Source organism: Apostichopus japonicus, chromosome 1 (assembly GCF_037975245.1).
Source record: "Apostichopus japonicus isolate 1M-3 chromosome 1, ASM3797524v1, whole genome shotgun sequence".
Taxonomy (NCBI): Eukaryota; Metazoa; Echinodermata; class Holothuroidea; order Aspidochirotida; family Stichopodidae; genus Apostichopus; species Apostichopus japonicus.
Window position 1 is genome coordinate 5,484,882 of NC_092561.1, and position 19,199 is coordinate 5,504,080.

A 19,199-nucleotide genomic window follows, 5' to 3' on the forward strand; every position below is an offset into this window, starting at 1 on the left:
TCAGGATTAACTATACATATCCAATTAAATCTCGCTTGATATGGCCAGATAAATCTCTACGTCTATCCAGTTATATCTGGTCCTATCATGGGCCATGCACATAAAACTTAATCTACATATCTGGATAGTCTTTATGCATGGTCAGAATGAAATTCCTGTTCGAGCCGTGCAATGGCTGCTGCAGGTTAATTAGAACTGTTAGGTAAATACAAACAATAGCAATTTGAAGAAACGAATGAATAGGAAGAAAATTAAGCAGCACACAAAGTTTGGAAGCTTCAAATGAGTGATGGAAACTACTTTTAATGGGACGTTGCGCCCCCGAGACCTGGCAAACCCACCCTGCCGGGATATATCCGCAAGGTATATATATATCATTTTGGGCCATATAAAGGAAGTTTCATGTGGCTATATTTAAGCCAGATCTGGGATTTCGGTACTGACGGCTCCATCCGGTGCAGAGTGCTTTCCCCCACCCCCCCCCATTTGTTATACCATAATGTGTAAAAACATTCATATGCTGCGTTACACTGTGTGTCGAGAGAGAGGGGGGGGGGGCAAGCCTGATCGATGCTGCATGGCCCCAAGACTAATTGAAATACTACGAATGCAGTCATGATAAGGGTAAAGAAAGACAAGCACATTAGGCAGGATGTAAGCGTTTACAAAATAATAAAAAACCTATAAGGAGAAGAAGCGCACTTTACTGGGAGGCTGCCCAAGCCCTGTCAATACCATGGCACGAGGATTGTGCCCCGTTTTGGCTGACCCATCAACTATGGTCAGGATTCATACACGTCGGCTGACTAAATGTATATGAGCTTGTGTTGAACTGTGCGTAGTAGTATGGTTGCAACTTAACTTGGTCGTTTTAAACAACCGTTCATAAAATGAGTCAAATTTCATCGCAAATGTACGATAGTTTCCAAAATGTCACAAAACGGGTACACAACAAATTAAACTCTTCTGTGATTAGGCTGTAATACTTTTCAAAGGCCAAATATATGTAAAGAAATGGTGAAAATATGAACAAGTTCTGTTGATTTCCTACTACCACGTAAATATTCGTGAAATTTTAACGGAAATCAGCCAATTCATCCATATTATGTATTGAAAACTAAAAATTTCATCTGTTCTCAAGACAAAAACACTTTCTTTGTCAGAATTTCCTTTAGTTTGTCCTCAAAATGTGAAAAAGAAAATTGTAAGACTAAAACGTTACTTGTGAGATTTGCTTTGTACAAATTGCCACACAATCTCGCTTTTAGCGTAGACCCAATCACAATGCAGGATTTGTTATATTCTCTGTCACGTCCGTCAACTCAAATATAAGTGGCGTAATACGCAGATTGAAATACGAGGTGTATCATATCATATCATATCAGATTGAAATTATCTAGCAAATTTTGCAAGTATCTGTCTACTCCTGAACATCAGAAACGTTACTTTACGTATTCAATATGGCAACTGAAACGAAGAAAGCAAAGAAGTCCAAGCCTACTGGCCCAACAACCCTCGATCTTGTCGTCAAGGCTATTGCAGCTCTGAATGATACAAAGGGATCGTCAGGAGTCGCCATCAAGAAGCAAATCAAAGCTACTGGTGTGGAGAGGAGCTCAGTCTTCGTGAACAAGGCCCTCAAAAGAGGCGTTGCAACTGGAGTCCTCAAGCAAGTTAAAGGTACTGGAGCCACTGGTACCTTCAAGCTCGACACCGCAAAAGCTAAGAAAGCCGAGCAGGAAAAGGCCAAGAAGCAGAAGGCAGTACAGAGGAAGAAGGACTTGTTAGAAAAGCAGAAGAAGAAAAGGGCTGAGGCAAAGGCCAAGAAGGACGCCAAAAAGAAGGCTGTCTCTGCAAAGAAGGTCAAGAAACCTGCAGCAAAGAAAGCAGTGAAGAAGAAGTCAGCAGCCAAGCCCAAGAAGGCCGTAAAGCCAAAGAAGCCAGCTGCTAAGAAGCCAACCAAAAAGGCTGCACCAAAGAAGAAGGTTGTAAAGAAACCAGCCAAGAAGGTAGCTGCCAAAAAGAAGTAGGCCCTGTACCTAAATCTTTCAAAGAACAACGTGGGGATACCACATCATGTTCGAATTCAACGGCTCTTTTAAGGGCCACCAAATATACCAGAAAGAGAAGCTTTTTTGCCTCCATAAACATGCATTTGTGTCTTGAGTCTTTTCTAATATTTTCGTGCTCTTTACTGAACACACCAAATAGTCTTTGCAGCGTTATGCTTATGTAGGCCTAACAAAGTAATAGTCAGGACTGTTAACCCAGGTGAGATAGTACTTGACTACTTCATACAATAAGTTACGTAGTACATCATATATAGGCTATAGGTCTAGTATAGTTTTTACATTCTATTATATTACATTTTTTGGTTCTTTCTTCTCTCCATCCCTTGTCTGCTAAACCCATTGATCTATTTCCTTGTGTTCACCATGCTCATTAAACCTGTCTGTATTCTGTGCAGGTTTTTGTCCCTTCTGTTACTGTTACTTGTCATTTAGCCTTTGAAGAAGATCCTGCTAGGATCGAAACGCCAGGCCGACTTACTTTTACACATTCTCCTACACAGGTTCTCTAGTGGATAAGCAGTTTGCTAACAGTTTAATTTTATTGTGATGTTACATTTTGGTTATTTCAATTAGGCCCTCTTTCTTATGTAGTCTAGCCTTTGTAATACCTTTGGAGACGGGAGTTGAAACTTTGGATTTCCGTCTGCTTTTCAGATCCTTTTTTGTTCCCAGATACTTCCGTGTTTTCAGATAATGCTGCTTTGGAAAAAACTTGTACTTCAGGATGGTGTTTGAAGGTTAAATTCGCTAGAGCGTGCAGTGATCGATAATAAACTTCCATGTATTTTCCCCATTATTGACGAGCCGTGTAAATAGCGCAGATGATCGACTTGAGTGTCAAAACGGGAACTGCAATTGCCTTCAAATATTACCTTGTTTCAATGTAAAAAGTGGGGTTCAGGAAATTAATTCATTGGAGATGGGGGAGGTTGATGTTAAATTATGTTGATTGAAGTTGATTGCTTACCAAGAGTGCTGATGCCTCCATCGCCTTTTGTATGACCAGAAGTAAAAAGTTAAGACACAAAGTTTTCAACATGCTGTTTGTGTTCGGGCATGACCAGGTCAAGTAATTAGTAATGACATGATGGCAATTGAGCTCAAAACTGTTTTGTTAACATTTCCACAAAAACTTTGTTGCATTTTAGAAAATACTCAACACATCGGAGTACTGACAATATAAACAGACAATCATAATGTATCACACGAACCTCCTGCGGTTGAGGACGAAGTTGTAAGACAATATGTGTAAAAGTAAGTTGGTCTGACGTTTCGATACTAGCAGGATCTTCTTAAAAGGCTAAGAATAGTCAGAAATTTAAGATAGTCAGAAAAGATGTTTCATCGGGCTGTGATCAAATTCCTTGGTGGGTTTTTAAGTTTAAGTTTCTTGTTCTGGTGAACTAGTTGGCACTTTTGCACATATTTTTAATAAATTTTAAACCAATGTCACATACCCAGCTTCTTGAAGAATGCGGTAACATCCCCAATACCTAGGTTAAAACACCTCCCTCGGTTAATGACTTCAGACCCATAGATCTTGCAAGTACACGTTTGACCTCTATGCAGAAGATTTTATTACCATATTTAACAAATTCCATTGAAACACATGGTGACCGACGTCAGTTTGCTTATATAGGAAGGGGGTTTCTTGTACGCACGCCGTCCTCACATTAGTCCATAGAAGTCATTTCTTCAACAGCTATTTTCCATACTATTTTAATCTTTATAACTCTTAACTGTTTTTCATATCCTTTTTATTAATATATACTTTCATGTATTTAAACTGGATTTTAATCAACTTGAAAAGTCACAACTTAAAGATAATTTAATGAGAAAGATACAATAACAAAGAGATATTAATTTCTCACAAGGACCTGTAACCTATAGGCTATGGCACAAAACTAAGATGTTGAAGACCGTTATAAGAACAATGCTTTCAGTGTTTCTTTCACACTTTTGTCAACATCTGAGGCTTACCAATTAAAACGGCTGGACTACTTAGTCTTTCACACAGACTAATACGTCATTTCATCAGATGCAACACAAAAAGGGTAATAGGTCTAGCGGGCGGGACGCGAAATTATTTTTCCCACTTCGACGCGGCCATATTAGCATAATGGGCGTGGACTATCGGTCGTTGTTACGGTTTATTGGTCCACGTCACAGACTATGCAGTGATATCTCTCGGGTGTTTGTTTGGGTGCTGAAAGTTCTCAATTAAGTTACATGTCAGGGATTCTAGTACACGTACCAGTATAATAAATAGTATAGTACAGAGGGACATTGCTATTTAGTCATAGTTATAGCAGGGAGCTGCTACTCTAACAGTAACAGCTCCCTGGTTATAGTTAATACAGACGCAAGTGACAACTGTTTAATAAAATGGGTAGAATATTTCAAGTCCGTAACAATACCCAGTAGCGTACGTAAACTAATGATGAAAGCACGTAGGCTCCTTACTGCAGTTTAAAAGGGGGTTCATTTATAAATGAACAAATAATTTAGAATGATGGATAAAACAATATGGGGCACAATACAATACATGTATCTTTGTAGGTTTTTAGCATTGAAAGGTCAGTGGGCCTACCTGGTGTAATATGAAGTGTAATAATCAATACCACGGGAGGTTCATTTATAACTTTTCCAGACCCTGCTGTCACGGGAGGTTCTTTTCCAAACTTTTCCTGACACGGGAGGTTCATAACACATCTAATAAACAAACACAGTTTGATTTTGTGATGGAATTTACCTCAAGAGCTCCATAAGACCCGATTGACTGGGAGAAGCAGTCGCACATCATCATGGATCTCATGAAGTCATGTCTTAGGCCTGAGTATATTGGGCCTGAGTATATTAGCTGAGTATATAATTAAAGAGCTATATACGTAAGAGCTCGAAGTCGAAGTCACAAACTTGCCGGCCTGTGACGTATTTCATAAGCCACGCCCATGTGGCCGCGTCGAAGTGGGAAAAATAATTTCGCGGGCGGGACGGCTTCGGTGACCTAAACAGCTTTGTGACGTCATCATTGTACAGCTATATTATACCGGAAAAGGGTAATTGAGAGGGTGGGGAGGGTATCATATACTAGTTCAAATTCAGTACAGGTAAGTGGGTAACACTCCCTTCGGCATCTCTAATTTGACTATCATGTATCGTGTTAAATGTCAGGGAAACTTGAACTGAATATCAAGCATAAATTTTCCTGTAAACCTAACGGTCTTATATGGTTACTATAGATATGACTATATGTGTCCATGTGGGCGGCGATCGTATAGCCGGTAACTAATGTACTCAATTGGCAGAAATTATTGTCACGTATTTGAAATATTCGACATAACTTCCCAAGTTATCAGAGGTCTTTCGATAAATGGTATGGTTTACTGGGCCGGTTATGCTCTAGAAATACGTCGAGGGGGGGGGGGGGGTGAGGATTGTAATCCCTCTGTAGATCTATTGAGATACCTAGACAATTGTAAATGATGAGGACTCCCGTCTAAGATTTCATTGTCTCGAATTCGTTGTATTTGGACTGGACCATATTTTTCGGCCTTTTGGCTAAGCTCATGTATAGCGTCTGTTCCCTTTCCATGGGAAAAGCGATACATATTTGACGTATCATCTTCATGATCACATGGTCTCGATGCAAGGGGAATGGGGTTGAGAGTGGATCAGCTAATTGTTTTAGTTTTCCTGATCAGGCTCTTAAAAAGGTACCATACGTCCATGATCACACCGCGTGAATAGTGATAATGTATTCATCTGTGCTACCGAGTGCAAAGGGGCTGAGTTTCCATGCGGCAAATTCATTTCAAATGGTGAAGAAATGCGTGCATTTTGCTTTTTGATAATTCCCTTTTATTGTTGTTAAGATCCATAAATGCATTGAATGTTGCAACTAACTTCAGTTATGGTTTTCACATGGTGAGGGTCAGCGTTTACTTGTGACAGCGTCTACATAGGCATAACATAACTTAGTCTAGCTTAGGCCTATGTGTACACAACTGTAATACTAATAGCATTATCCTAGTCTCGTCCCTGTTCTAACGGTACTACTATGCTACACGTATCAGTTCCACGAAGCGTGATGAAATGAAGGGCTAGCCTGTTTAAAGGTAATGTCGCGATGCTAAGAGCACAGAGTTTTCAAAGAATAGCGGTCGTGAAAATCTGATAAGTGATATTGCTCTGCAGTTGAGTTAATATTGTTATTGTTTTTATCTTGCCATTAGCCTATTAAAATAATTAGGCTAGCTTTAATATTTATGCCTAACACTAACAGTAACACTACAGTAACCCAGCAACAGTTATAGGCTTACTGGGTAATTATAGGCTAGATGGATTTATTGACGATACTTACCCAGTGTAGACCACTAGACCTAGCGAATATTCCCCTAATTTCATGCAATATTTAATGGTAAAAAGATAACCACAGTTAGCTATTATATGTAAGAATGGAGTAATTATAGAATACAGGGCCACTCGATGATACTATCTGAGCATCCGGATGCGCGGATGCTCAGTCTCACCCCAGTACGTATGTGAGTAAAAAATGTCAAAGTCCCAGTTCTTTCTTTTTGAGTGGATGCGCGGATGCGTGGATGCGGAGTCAAAAATTTCCTAAGTCCTTTTAAGAACGACACACTATTGATGTGGAATATCTTCGTACATACGGGACTTTCAGTATTGGAAATACGTGATGGTATATGTCGAAACTTTTCGAAAATTATTTAAGTCCATTCCTAGTACACCCGGGGTGGATGCTCGGATGCCCGGATGCGGAGTCAAAATGAAATACATGATGGTATATGGGGAAACTTTGGAAAATTATTTAAGTCCATTATGGGGAAACCTTCGAAAATTATCTAAGTCCTTTCCTTGTACTCCCGGGGTGGATGCGCGGATGCGCGGATGCGCGGATGCGGAGTCAAAATAAAATACGTAATGGAATTTTAGAGGGCGCCATACGTGTACGGACATGTACAGAGCGGAGTCAAAATAAAATACGTAATGGAATTTTAGAGGGCGCCATACGTGTACGGACATGTACAGACACACCCAGCATCCGCGCATCCGGATGCTGGGAAGAGTTAATGAATGGCCCTGTATTCTATAATTGTACCGTAAGAATATCTAACCACTTTAAACAATGACCATTAGATTTTCAAGAAGGTCAGTTCTCAGAAGACTTTTTGAAATAGAAGTTGACAGTAGCATTTTATAAGGGTCCACAACATATCCAAACTAATTTTGTGCCCAAATTCATCCTTTAACAATCAATGTACATTTCTTACATCCTGTTTCTTGTCTACCTACAGAGATTGATCATTACAAGAAAGTTTGATGCAAACAACTCATACATCTAGAGGCATCAAAGAATACCCAGAATTAGAGGGAACTTGGAGAGGACAGTTATAGTGTGACAATGTCATATGCCAGGTAATATTGATTGAGCACAGTGTAGACTAGTACTGAGCAAGTTTAGTGCTAGACTATAAATCACACAGTGATGGACAGCAGATTGTGTAAACAGATACTGTACAGTATATTGTCATTGCTTTATTATGAAAAATTTCATAAACTTTTCAAACTGTGATGACAAATGTAGACACATGTTGTCTCATTCCAGTAAATGCGGAGCGCGTAAATGGAAAATGTCAAAAAGTGGCACTGTCCAGTCTGTCCATATAAAAATACATGAAGAGCTTTTGGACGCTAGGGTTATTAGGCGGTAAATTGTATAATGAAATATAAAAGTACGTCACTCACCTCAAACACTATAGTCCTTTTTGCGCTAGGTCGCCGTCTCGTACGAACCCTACAGACAGGCTCCAATGAAAAATCCAAACACAAATCCTCAAAATCCTAATCCATAAAAACAATATAATTCGCCCGGAAGCGGGGGCAACACATATCAGATTTTATATGGAATAAAAGTAGGGAAAAACAGTAAAGGTTTTCGTTCAGGCGTAAATTCGTCGTAAAATATGTAATCGTTGTCGAGTCGTTGAATATCGTAATCCAAGTCGTAGTCGTAAGTAGCTATATATTCTTTCATTGTGTGAAAGATTTCGCTTATCGTTCGTCAGAATAAAACCATCCATTGTTTTATCGAAACCAATGTCTCTTGACCTAGTATTAGTCATGACATTGATGAAGTTATTATTGAGCGTAATTAATCTTCTGAAAATGAGGGCGCACTTCCGATTTAATAAAAGTGAAGTCCTCTACAAGCTAACATTGTGCCATTCACATTAACTGAGTGAGATTTGACAAAGATTATGTCTTTGCTTGGTCATTACAATAAATGATATGAACATTTAACTTATTGTGGATCACAGCAATATTTTAAAGCCTCACTATGCATTTGATCTTGAACAGTCTAGACTTTTTCTTTTGTTTTGTCTAGTAAATAGTCTCACAATCATGGCAATAACTCCCTTTTTTGTTACCAAACTTCTGGCTCATTCCCAGAGAGGTAATGAATGTAAATTCAACCACACACATTCCTTTTTTTGTGTTTAAGACAGTCCATCAACACATTAACAAGACACATAGGCAGGCAAATGTCTTGACCTCATTACCTGATATCCGTAACCAATGTAGCCTACATACACAGTGAACAATTCCCCCTAGACCTACTACATTCACGGATTGAACCGCAAATGAAGCAACTAGAGACTATCTGTGGCATGCAGGGGGGTAGGAAGCTTTCAAAAAGTGGGGGGGGGCACATTCTCATTCCACAACCACCACTCGTCATGCTATAAACCGATACACACCAGCCATATCACTGTAATATATATGATGTGTTAGTATGCTATCAATACTATTATGGTGCACGTGAATAATTAAAATAAAGTATTAAATTTAACAAAGGGCTTAAGATATCCAAAAGACAGTTCTTCATCAAAGGGGCACATTTTATATGCCAGTAGGGCACATTTGCTGTTATGGAAATTAGTGGGGGCACAGTGCCCCCAGTGCCCGCCCACCCAGGCTCCTACCCCCCTGGTGGCATGCGTCCTTCAAACCGCTTTTTGTGCTCTAGGGAACCGTTACTTGACAGAGAGACAGGCAGGCATGTTGATTGCAAGAATACGTAGTCCAGCAGGTAGCTAGCATGTGCAGTTATGAATGGAAAGGTCAATAAATCTGCCTGCGTCTGCATTGGAGTAATATACGATTTCAAAATCAGTGACCGGTCAAAATATTTTTGTTCATTCCGTCGATTCATGCAAACGGACCATTGTTTATAATTCTTTGTAAATAGTCAGTTTGACTTCGCCTCTCAATCTTTATATCTGTGCATGCCACTTCTACTATCATATACACACATTTGGATATGAAGAAATGTTTACTTCCTCATAATTTTGATTATTTGTCTCTTTTTGTTTCAGGTATGCCAGGTTCCTTCCAGGAGGACCGCAACGAAGGGTCTTCTTTCCTGATTTCTATTTGAAAATGGTTAAGCCTCAAAGAGAGCATCCTCCTAATGTTGTAGTGTTCCATTGTCCAGTACAGTAAGTATCCTATTTGATCAAAAATTCATCAGGGATTATGCAGTATCCAATTGTTACATATCACCAGTTTAGCGAGTTTGAAGCAGATGTTGTATCCCCCGCAACATTGTCTGGGTTATCAGTGTGAAACCTTGGAAAGAACGCAGCGAGTGTAATTACATCTTACGAAAGGATAACTCTGTGGACCCTTGTCAATCTTGAGGAATAAATGTAGGATGGTTATTATCTTCACTCTATGAATCAACTTTTTCTACCTTTTTTTACTTCAGAATGACAAAGTTTGACGTCAAGAATTACCTGGAAAAGATTTACAATGTTCCGGTGGAGAGAGTAAATACCTCTATTCCATTTAACCCAATCGTGAGAGATCATCAGAATCGACGATGGATGCCGAGGGATGAGTTTAAAGTGGCATTTGTTACTTTGGTATGTCGTTTTAGAGTTTGTTTCACTTATAGCATAGCAAGACTAATAGAATTTGCATATAATAAATATGCATATAATTCAAGACTAATCAAAATCAAATGCACTCTTGTCACACGGTTTCACTGGGAAGGTATAGCATCATTTTAACAAGTTACGTGAGATTAAATATATATTGGGTACCTGTCAATCTAAAGGTATACATACACATGCGTAGAGGTCACTTTCAGGCATTGACAAGGTACATTTAATGAGTGCTCCCTATGCAGTGTTAATACATCCATCTATCACTACTTGGAGTTTAACTGTATTGGATAATACTAACAAGAAGATCCTTGTGTTTGTGGAATATGGTTAAAATGGAATGGACCACTCAAAGGTTATAGCAAAGAATTTCAGAAAATTGCAAAATCATTGTAAGTGATATGATTATTTTTAAACATTTTTTTCTTTTTTTTTTGCTTGGTGTAAAATACCAAGTTTTCAATTCACCAATTATAATATGTCACATGCTATTGGTAACTTTAATTCTTAATATGGATTTTGCTCCTACAGGCTGATGGACAGACTTTCGAGTTTCCAGAGCTATTTGCTCCTCCGGCCAGTGAAGATGACGATGAAGTAATAGACTCTCTGAAAGAGAAAGAGAAGAAAGAAACCCAAGCTTTGGCTTCAAGGGGAGGGCTTCCATCTTGGTTTGGTATATGAGCTGGTAACCTGTGTGATGTGATCTTATGTGGAATCTCCGATGTACAGGTTGGAAACAGAGGAAGCTGGTGGTTCAGGCAGGATCACTTTGTTTTCAAATATGAAGGAAGCTACCTCTTATGAGAATGTGCAATCATTGTAAAGTGATCAAAGACTGCAAGAAAGAAAAGTGCAGTTGTAACTTGTCGTCATGAATTAAATAAACTGAATCACACCTTTTTCCAACATGTAATAAGGTTCCACTGGCCAGTGATAGTGATCCAAGCCATGATTTTATCAGGAATGTTGCTGGTAATGCCTGGAAGCAGAATGACTTGTACGTCGTGTAGTGTAAAGAACTGAAGCTTTATCCAAAATATTTACCGTTATTCACATGATTCTGGACTATGCAAAGGCTAGCTTTTGGTTACATTCTTTTATGGAAGAAACCAATGGAGATTGATGTGTATATCACACCAGTGTGATGCTTACATTGGCTACACCACTACATGAATGTTTACTCATAGGTAGTTTTCCTCACTCATGATACATTGAAAGGATAATGGATAATTCCATGTTTTTTTTCTCTAAACGATAATATTATCAAAATGTTAGCTACATGAGGGGGGGAGGGGGCAGTGAGGGTGGGTGGGTGAGAGGGCCAGCCGCTCTTTGCCATTTCATTTCAGTTGTTTCCATGTTTCATTATGATTTCCTTTAGACTGAGTTTGTGAGTTGTCAACAGGTACTGAGATTTGGATGAATAAAATTAGGATATACAAATGACATGAAACTATGCAATGTTTACTTGATTCGGAAGGATAGTGGTTCTGGTGTGTTTGCAAGGGGTTGCATTGTTTTTAGAAGGTGAGCAAGAATAATTGCTCTAACAGTACAACATTGTGTAAGTTTTACTCAAATATGCCTCCATCGCAATGATCCTACTTAAACAGAAATATAAAGAATGCCGAAAAGAAAAAGTAAGTCTTGATGTTTTCTTTGTCATGTTCTTTGTTTAATAATGATTATAGACAATATTAGACACGCAGTGAGAGATCTGTAAAAAATAGTTCTGGTTGTAAATATTGTCTTGGGGTTGCTTAGGTCTTAAGGTTTAAGGTCTTAAGGTTGCCTACTTTTGTATTTGTTTACATTATATTCTTTTCTAAAAGATCAAAAGTTAACCCGATTATCTAATGCAAAAGGACTGTGTACCTAAATACATTACAGTTAAAGTGCCAGACATTTCAATGTTCGTCAGGGTTTTCTTCAGAGGGAATGAATGATGGGTGGGAGTTAGGAACCAGGATATAGAGGGCACAGAGTAGTACAGCAATTGTGACTGGTCTATCTAATTAATAGCGATTGTGACTGGTCAGGCCAGGTCGGGAACATCAAATTAACAATAGCTAAAATTGTATAGAGTACTGTATCTCTCAATTCAAACTTTAGTTTGTCATACAGTAGTCTTGATGTTAAACATCAATATATAAATGATATAAAAATAAAGCATTTGGTCAAATAATGATGAATTCCCCCTAGTTAGAGTTTCTGCACTAGTACTGTATTGATCTTTGTAGTGTTTCAATTCCAATATTTTAGTTTAAAGTTAGAGAAGAAGTCCATCATGTTTTGGATCAATGGTACAATACAGTCATCATTTGTTCCACACGGAGGAAATTTCTGTGCAAAATCCTTCTGTTCTGGTTAGTCCATGATGGAAGGGTATGCTCACATCACCACTCTATCTTATTTAGCAATAGCATGTCAATTACTGAATTTAACCAAACAAATCCATCATGACATTTAGCATACTGAAACATAGGATTCCATGCTGATGTCCTTTACATCCACATGGAGTGAATTTCCATGAAAATCTTTCTCGTTTAGTTCACACGACGTTTGCTAGAAGGCAGCTATTCCTCATATTAAGAAATTGGGCAGATTCCCAAATTTGACTTGTGTAAGCCTCGCATCAAGTCTCTGCAAACATCAGTTTGACCTGTGTATCCATGGCAACAGCACAGATGGGCAGGAATGCATGCCAGGACAAACTTCCGGTCACTGGTAACGTCTCACAAATTGGTATCTGAAAAAACAGATATATTAAAAGTGACTCTTTTTGAACATCTTTGTGTGGTTTACTTGCTTGTTCTTGGGGATACCATACTCTATCATCTAAAGATGGATAAGGCATCCAAAAACATCTCTCACTTTTCTCTACCAAGGCCACATCAGGAACTATGAAATTCAGCATAAGATTTCATAGTTTTTGAGAAAATTAAAGAAATAAAATTTCTGGACACAATATTATTCATATTGTGTTAATACAGTACAAATCTTGTAGTAGCAAACGATCCTTACCACACGTAAAAGAAGTCTCCAAAACTAGTTAAGAATACTTTCATCCCGATTCTATATACTGTAAATTACTGACCTGGTGATGACCAAGATGGAAAATCTTGGCTTGATGCTGTGGTCCTCCAAGTGTTGCAAACAGATCGGGTGATGCTTTTGACCATCTGAAGACCCTGCCAATTTGTGGATGGGCTTGGTCTTTATCTTGAGGGTAGCTGTTAATAATATAAGAAGCAGAGAGGGGAAAAAAAGGAAGAAATATTTTTACAAAATCACTTTCTCTAAAAATGCACTTTGATGATAAATCTACTAATCTAGGAACTATGACTTTTTCAGCATTTGTTATTTAAATGTTTGAGGTATCCCTTGGTGTCACGTGTACTTGAAATAAGATAGTTCATGAGTTGGTTTAGCTTCATATATAACTTGAACTTGCATTACTTTGGTGGTGATGACATCTTCCTTTTGTGGCTAATCTACATGGTTTAAAATATTGTTTAATATAATCTGATATTACTTAATCTTCTGTCCCAAATGGGCCAACATAACATCCACAGAACTAAAATTCTTCTGTTGAAGACCCAGGCATCCCTGTTTTCTGTCCCCCTCACTTTCTGATAGCTCCCTAGGCTATGAATTGATGTTGGTACCTTGATCTTGTGATATCCCAGATCATCCACTCCCCACCAACCACGGCACCGACTCTGCTTGGGTTGCACCTGCTCCAGTCAGCAGACAGTAACGACCCTCCTCCAGTCTCCAGCGACATGAACGGCTTCTCAGCGATCATGTCATAAAATCGTATTTTGCCTCCCTTTTCTGCAACCATAAGCTGGAATCAAGATAATCACTCTGTTAAAGAGGCAGTAATTATAGTAGTAGAATATGATAAGAATGATCCTTAAAACCAATTTTTCGTTTAGGAACCTAAACCTGTTTCAATTTTGTTGATTGACAGTTCAATGATATCGAATAATTCAATCAGAAAAAGGAAGCCGAATGAGTAATTCTCCACAAATATTCAAAGAACAAAGCTAAACTAGTGATTTCAACTTCTAGAACCGATTCCCTGGAACATCGTATATTGCACTAAGTGGCAGCCTTCTGATGTCATATTTAAGATATCTAGAAATCTGAACAAAATGGATGATAGAAGTAGGAAGAAATAGCACTGAGGATAAAGCGTACATGTTTCAATAGACAACACTTCTCTCTGGTCAACAATACCAATCTCAAATAACCCTGCTTTATAGTGAATTCCGTTGCAATAGTTAAATACCTTATTTGGCTCTAACGGATTGAAAGAAACTGACATTCCTGGACTTTGTAGAGTGAACTCTGTCTGCTGAGAAAATTCTTCGGACCAAAGGCGACAGCGACAATCGTCACCGACGCTGGCTACAACACTGCCCTCTGTTGACTCGAAACTAACGTCATTGATGAAGCCTTTGTGGCCGCTCACGACCTTCCAAGAAAATTTGGAAAGATCTTGTCATGGAGTAATAAACTAGATTAAAGAGTTGGTGAGTTGAGGTTGTTATGAATAGTTCAATTCAAATAATAACTCGACAAAAGTTTGAAACTATCATGAAAGTAAAATATTACTGTCAATGGCTTAAAGTGTAGGTAGCAAGAATGTTGATAAATAAACTTTGATTTTTTTTGGCCAAATTGAAGAGCACAGTGGAACATTTATGGTCATTCCATTTATGGACAGTATTTTATCACTACTTAATTCTGCTTCTTTTGGAAAATAACAGACAGATATAATATGGTGGTGTATGAAGTATTTTTGCATGACATTGCAACCACCTGCTTCAAGCCTGAAATATCAACCTAATGTAATAACTGCAATGTTCCCGTACCAACGACATTCTACCTACTAAGAAATGTTGCAGTTAAGTAGTTAACTGTCCTATCGATAAACAGAGATAAAATCCCTGACTTGGTTTATAATATGGTGGTGTTTGAAGTATTTTTGCATGACATTGCAACCACCTGCTTCAAGCCTGAAATATCAACCTAATGTAATAACTGCAATGTTCCCGTACCAACGACATTCTGCCTACTAAGAAATGTTGCAGTTAAGTAGTTAACTGTCCTATCGATAAACAGAGATAAAATCCCTGACTTGGTTTATAATATGGTGGTCTTTGAAGTATTTTTGCTTGACATTGCAACCACCTGCTTCAAGCCTGAAATATCAACCTAATGTAATAACTGCAATGTTCCCATACCAATGACATTCTACCTACTAAGAAATGTTGCAGTTAAGTAGTTAACTGTCCTATCGATAAACAGAGATAAAATCCCTGACTTGGTTTACGTAAACAATAACCATAGTTAGTTCTGTCATGAGCAGTTTTGTGGGAAAATGCTAAAAGAAATGAAACTCCTTAAACCGCATACCTTGATAGTGTCAGCACCTCTGAGATCTGACGAACATACTCGGAGCTTGTTGTCATCACCAGCAACACATAGCCTGTCAGAGAAGCAAGTTTGAATTGAGTTACTCATGTCGTGGTGCCCAGTGAAAAATTTACGGTACAAACTTTATTTATTGTGCATCACTGCTAATGACACATAAACAAATTTATAGAAAAGCTGGTTAAAAAACTGGCAAGATATACTGTGGCTTCTGATTGGCACCCCTCCCCCCCCCCCCCTTACATGAAAGTATTGGTTCCATTTGTATCAGCACAGACTAAGGACTGAATAGCTCAGTGCAAAAGACTTTTGACCTTGAGGTCAGCTAATTGAACCCACTCTAAGAGTCTATTGCCATTAATTTATTTATGCTTCAATACTTTATTTATAATTTCCCACTCAGATTTCTGTTCATGATTGAAATCAAAAGGTACACATTTTTCAACTTACTGTACAGATGTTTGAAGACCCTGTCCAAGAACAGAGGCAGGATTCCAGGCAATAGATCTGACTTTGGCCCCAAGATGAAAATCTCTGATGTGTTGATAATTAAAGGTTGGAATATCTCTGTCTTCTTCCTACATTTTAACACAAACAAAGGAGCCACATTAATTAATGAGTTAGGCAGAGATCGATATCTGAAACCTTATTAATATTGAAACTACATTAACGAACATTTACCCAGATGGTAAAAACAAAACAGAATCAAGCTCAAAACAGCTTGACAATTTACCAATGTTACATTAAGTAGCTTGTTCTCCTTTGAGCAAAGTTTCTCTCATCAGACTTGTAGATATGCTTCATAAGAAATTATTTGTCTTAATATATAACTCAACAGATGTTTAAAAGCTTAGCAAAGTCAGTTGCTTTTCGAAACAACTATCAGTAGTCTAAACCAAGGGTTCTTTAAAGGCATCCACTAGCGGACCAAATTCGGCTGGCAAGATTTCATTCTAGCCTGCAAAAATTGAAGTATCTACTGATCTTGTAATCTTGCACTAATTGGGAACTTCAGATACTTAAAGGCATTGAAGACTTGCCCCAAACTGAGTGCGGCCATCTGAAAAAGTTAACTTTCTGTTGCTTGCCAATGACGTTTTGTTTGTGTCACTACAAAATGCAGACAGTAATGAAACGTGATACCTTCTTTAGCTGGACCTGAGATGTCCATCGCTGTATCATTTATACACTAGCTGTGCTGTGGGTATTGACCGCAGCTGTATGTACTGACTGTACACTATAGTGTCTAATTACCGAGGGTAGCAAGCTGTGTGCGTATTCTCTTGCATCGATGGTGGTGTCTAACACTTCTGTTACACCTCATTCGAAACTAGGTCAGATTACCAGCATTAGATGATTAGACGTTTGTTTTTGCGCGAGTCTTCACATCCTTTAACTTGTTACAGTAGGAGGGTTGAGCAACATTAAGGCCTGCCCTATACACTGCTCAATGTTGAGTAGGAATAGCACAATTCTGTCTGGCCCTTTGTGCCATTCACTGATTTTCTCTGGCTCCCATAGAAAATTGTTAGAAAACCCATGGCCTTTATAGACATACCTCACTTTCATTACAGATTTACTGTAATTGTGTCCTTTGGCAGGAAAGTACATGTCTATAACTAGTAGCCTAGATCTTATACAGAACAGAGATCTTGTCTTCTTGAAGTAATCTTACATTCTACTAAGATGTTGGAGTATGAAATTAAAATGCAGCCCGGCTACTTTGAATTGCCTTAGAAACCTTTCTTGAGTCCAAAGATAAAATCCGAATATACAGACCAGCCTAGAGTACTGTAGGCCTACCAAAAAAGTTATTAAAATTCTCGCGGAAGTAGTCCATGCAACATTGCAATGACTAAATGTTGCTAACAGAAAGTTGAATTACATAGAAGTGCTAATGTAATCTTTAATACCTTAAAAACACAACTTCCTAGACTGACTCTTAAGTTTCCACCGTATGCTATCAATGATGAAGAATTCTCGCTCGGAGAAAATTCTGCTAAGTCAACTGTTCCCTGAGTTTCAAAGCTCCCGCCTACCGCTCTTCGTGTTGTAGGTTTCTCCATGATGGCTGAAACCTGAAATGGTGGCATACTTGCACTTCAAAGTTCAGTTCGAGTCTAAGACTCGATTTCAGTCAGGAAAGTACCGAACAGCAATAGGAGACACATTTGTTTAGATATGTTTTGTTTTTTAAGTTTAGAACTAGTTTCCGCCACAGTTAATTTACCGCCATAGAAAATGGCAATTTTTCAATGACTGAAACTATCGGTTTGGTTCGGGGAGCCTATTGATTATATTCAGGGGGTAGGAGCTGGAGGGGGGGGGGGTCTCCAAAATAGCAAATGTGCCCTACTGGCAAATAAAATGTGCTGTTTTTTTATATTTTAATCCTTTATTAATTTTAATATTTTATTTTAGTCTGTGCATGCTATTTTTAAAATGGCATCCCATATCTTTTTGAACTTTCAGAACTTGCAAAACTCATTCATATATATATATCATATATGTATCATATATAACTGTTGGCTGAAATATCGTTCTCCACACAGCGTCTTCTTATGAACTATCTGAGAAGCACAATGTCACAAAAGAGATACAACAGTCTGATGTTATTGAATGTACACAGATCTAAGATCGATGACTTGGATTTAACCGAGGTTGCTAAAGACTTTTGTTCAAGGAATGTACGCAGGAGGATTTTTTGGGAAAGTTCTAAATTATGGATGGACAGAAGTACAGATGTAGCTATAGGTTGATAGAGTCACGTCCACCATAATAGTATTGATAGCATACTAACACATCATTTTGTGATATGGCCAGTGTGTATCGGTTGATAGCATAACGAGTGGTGGTTGTGGAATGAGAATGTTCCCCTCTGATGTTGTGCCCTCCACCCCCCCCCCCCCCACTTTTTGGAAGCTTCCTACCGCATGATTATATTGCATAGGTTTTTTTTGAATTACCCAAAGAACTACCTTTATACAGTTCTCTGGAATAAGCATACGAACTGTAAAAGGAACATGATGAGAAAGCAAAGATCAATGGCCAGTAATCTCCGTAGTCGACTCCTATCATTGTGTTGGTACAAGTTAGGTAAGCAATCAACTTCAATCAAAATAATTTAACGGCAACATCCCTATCTCCAATGAATTAATTTCCTGAACCCCACTTTTTACATTGAAACAAGGTAATATTTGAAGGCAATTGCAATTTCCGGTTTGACACCCAATTCATCTGCACTATTTACACGGTTCGTTAATAATGGGGAATATAAATGAAAGTTTATTATCGATCACTGCACGCTCTAGCGAATTTAGCCTTCAAATACCATCCTGATCGAAGTACAATTTTTTGCCAAAGCAGAATCATCTGAGAACGCGGAAGTATCTGGGAACAAAAAAGAAATGAAAAGCAGATCCAAATCCAAAGTTTCAACTCCCATCTTCAAAAGTATTACGAAAGCTAGCCGGTAGTCAAGGGGGGGGGGAGGTAAGGGTGCACCCCTTAAGCATATTTTTAAACAATTTTTTTAATGTTTTTATGATATCGCTAGTAATTTCAAAAGAGAAAATGCTAAGATGCAACTTGCCAGGCCTGGGAAGTGCCTTTTCCAACGATCGGGGAGGCATTTTCAGCCAAAATTTTGTTGTACGATTCGCGCCATGGTGGTGCTTCGCTTATATAGTTTGCAATGTCGAATCTG

General features: G+C 38.4%; 3 protein-coding genes across 5 annotated transcripts; 2 read left to right on the forward strand and 1 right to left on the reverse strand.

Moving 5' to 3' along the window:
• Positions 1–1,401: 1,401 nt before the first annotated feature.
• LOC139964719 (uncharacterized) lies at positions 1,402–2,113 on the forward strand. The gene has a single exon (XM_071966622.1). It carries the CDS (start codon positions 1,461–1,463, stop codon positions 2,028–2,030), a length of 570 nt encoding a protein of 189 aa, XP_071822723.1. The 5' UTR covers positions 1,402–1,460; the 3' UTR covers positions 2,031–2,113.
• Positions 2,114–5,729: 3,616 nt separating this feature from the next.
• LOC139964764 (large ribosomal subunit protein uL23m-like) lies at positions 5,730–10,920 on the forward strand. 3 transcript variants are annotated; one of them, XM_071966753.1, is made up of 5 exons: positions 5,730–5,893; positions 7,394–7,514; positions 9,476–9,598; positions 9,868–10,024; positions 10,577–10,920. In XM_071966753.1, the coding sequence occupies exons 2-5, from the start codon at positions 7,501–7,503 to the stop codon at positions 10,727–10,729; spliced, it is 447 nt and encodes a 148-aa protein (XP_071822854.1). In that variant the 5' UTR covers positions 5,730–5,893; positions 7,394–7,500; the 3' UTR covers positions 10,730–10,920. The 3 variants fall into 3 exon arrangements, with proteins under 3 accessions (XP_071822854.1, XP_071822937.1, XP_071823021.1); XM_071966836.1 differs by having other exon boundaries at positions 5,845–5,999; XM_071966920.1 differs by lacking the exon at positions 5,730–5,893 and adding an exon at positions 6,049–6,190.
• A 1,481-nt stretch (positions 10,921–12,401) lies between these two features.
• Positions 12,402–17,593, reverse strand: LOC139964662 (nucleoporin Nup37-like). The gene is made up of 7 exons (XM_071966497.1): positions 17,407–17,593; positions 15,944–16,071; positions 15,476–15,548; positions 14,346–14,531; positions 13,717–13,898; positions 13,146–13,281; positions 12,402–12,797 (listed from the first exon to the last, which is right to left on the reverse strand). Exons 1-7 carry the CDS (start codon positions 17,584–17,586, stop codon positions 12,684–12,686), a joined length of 999 nt encoding a protein of 332 aa, XP_071822598.1. The 5' UTR covers positions 17,587–17,593; the 3' UTR covers positions 12,402–12,683.
• Between the last annotated feature and the right edge of the window lie 1,606 nt (positions 17,594–19,199).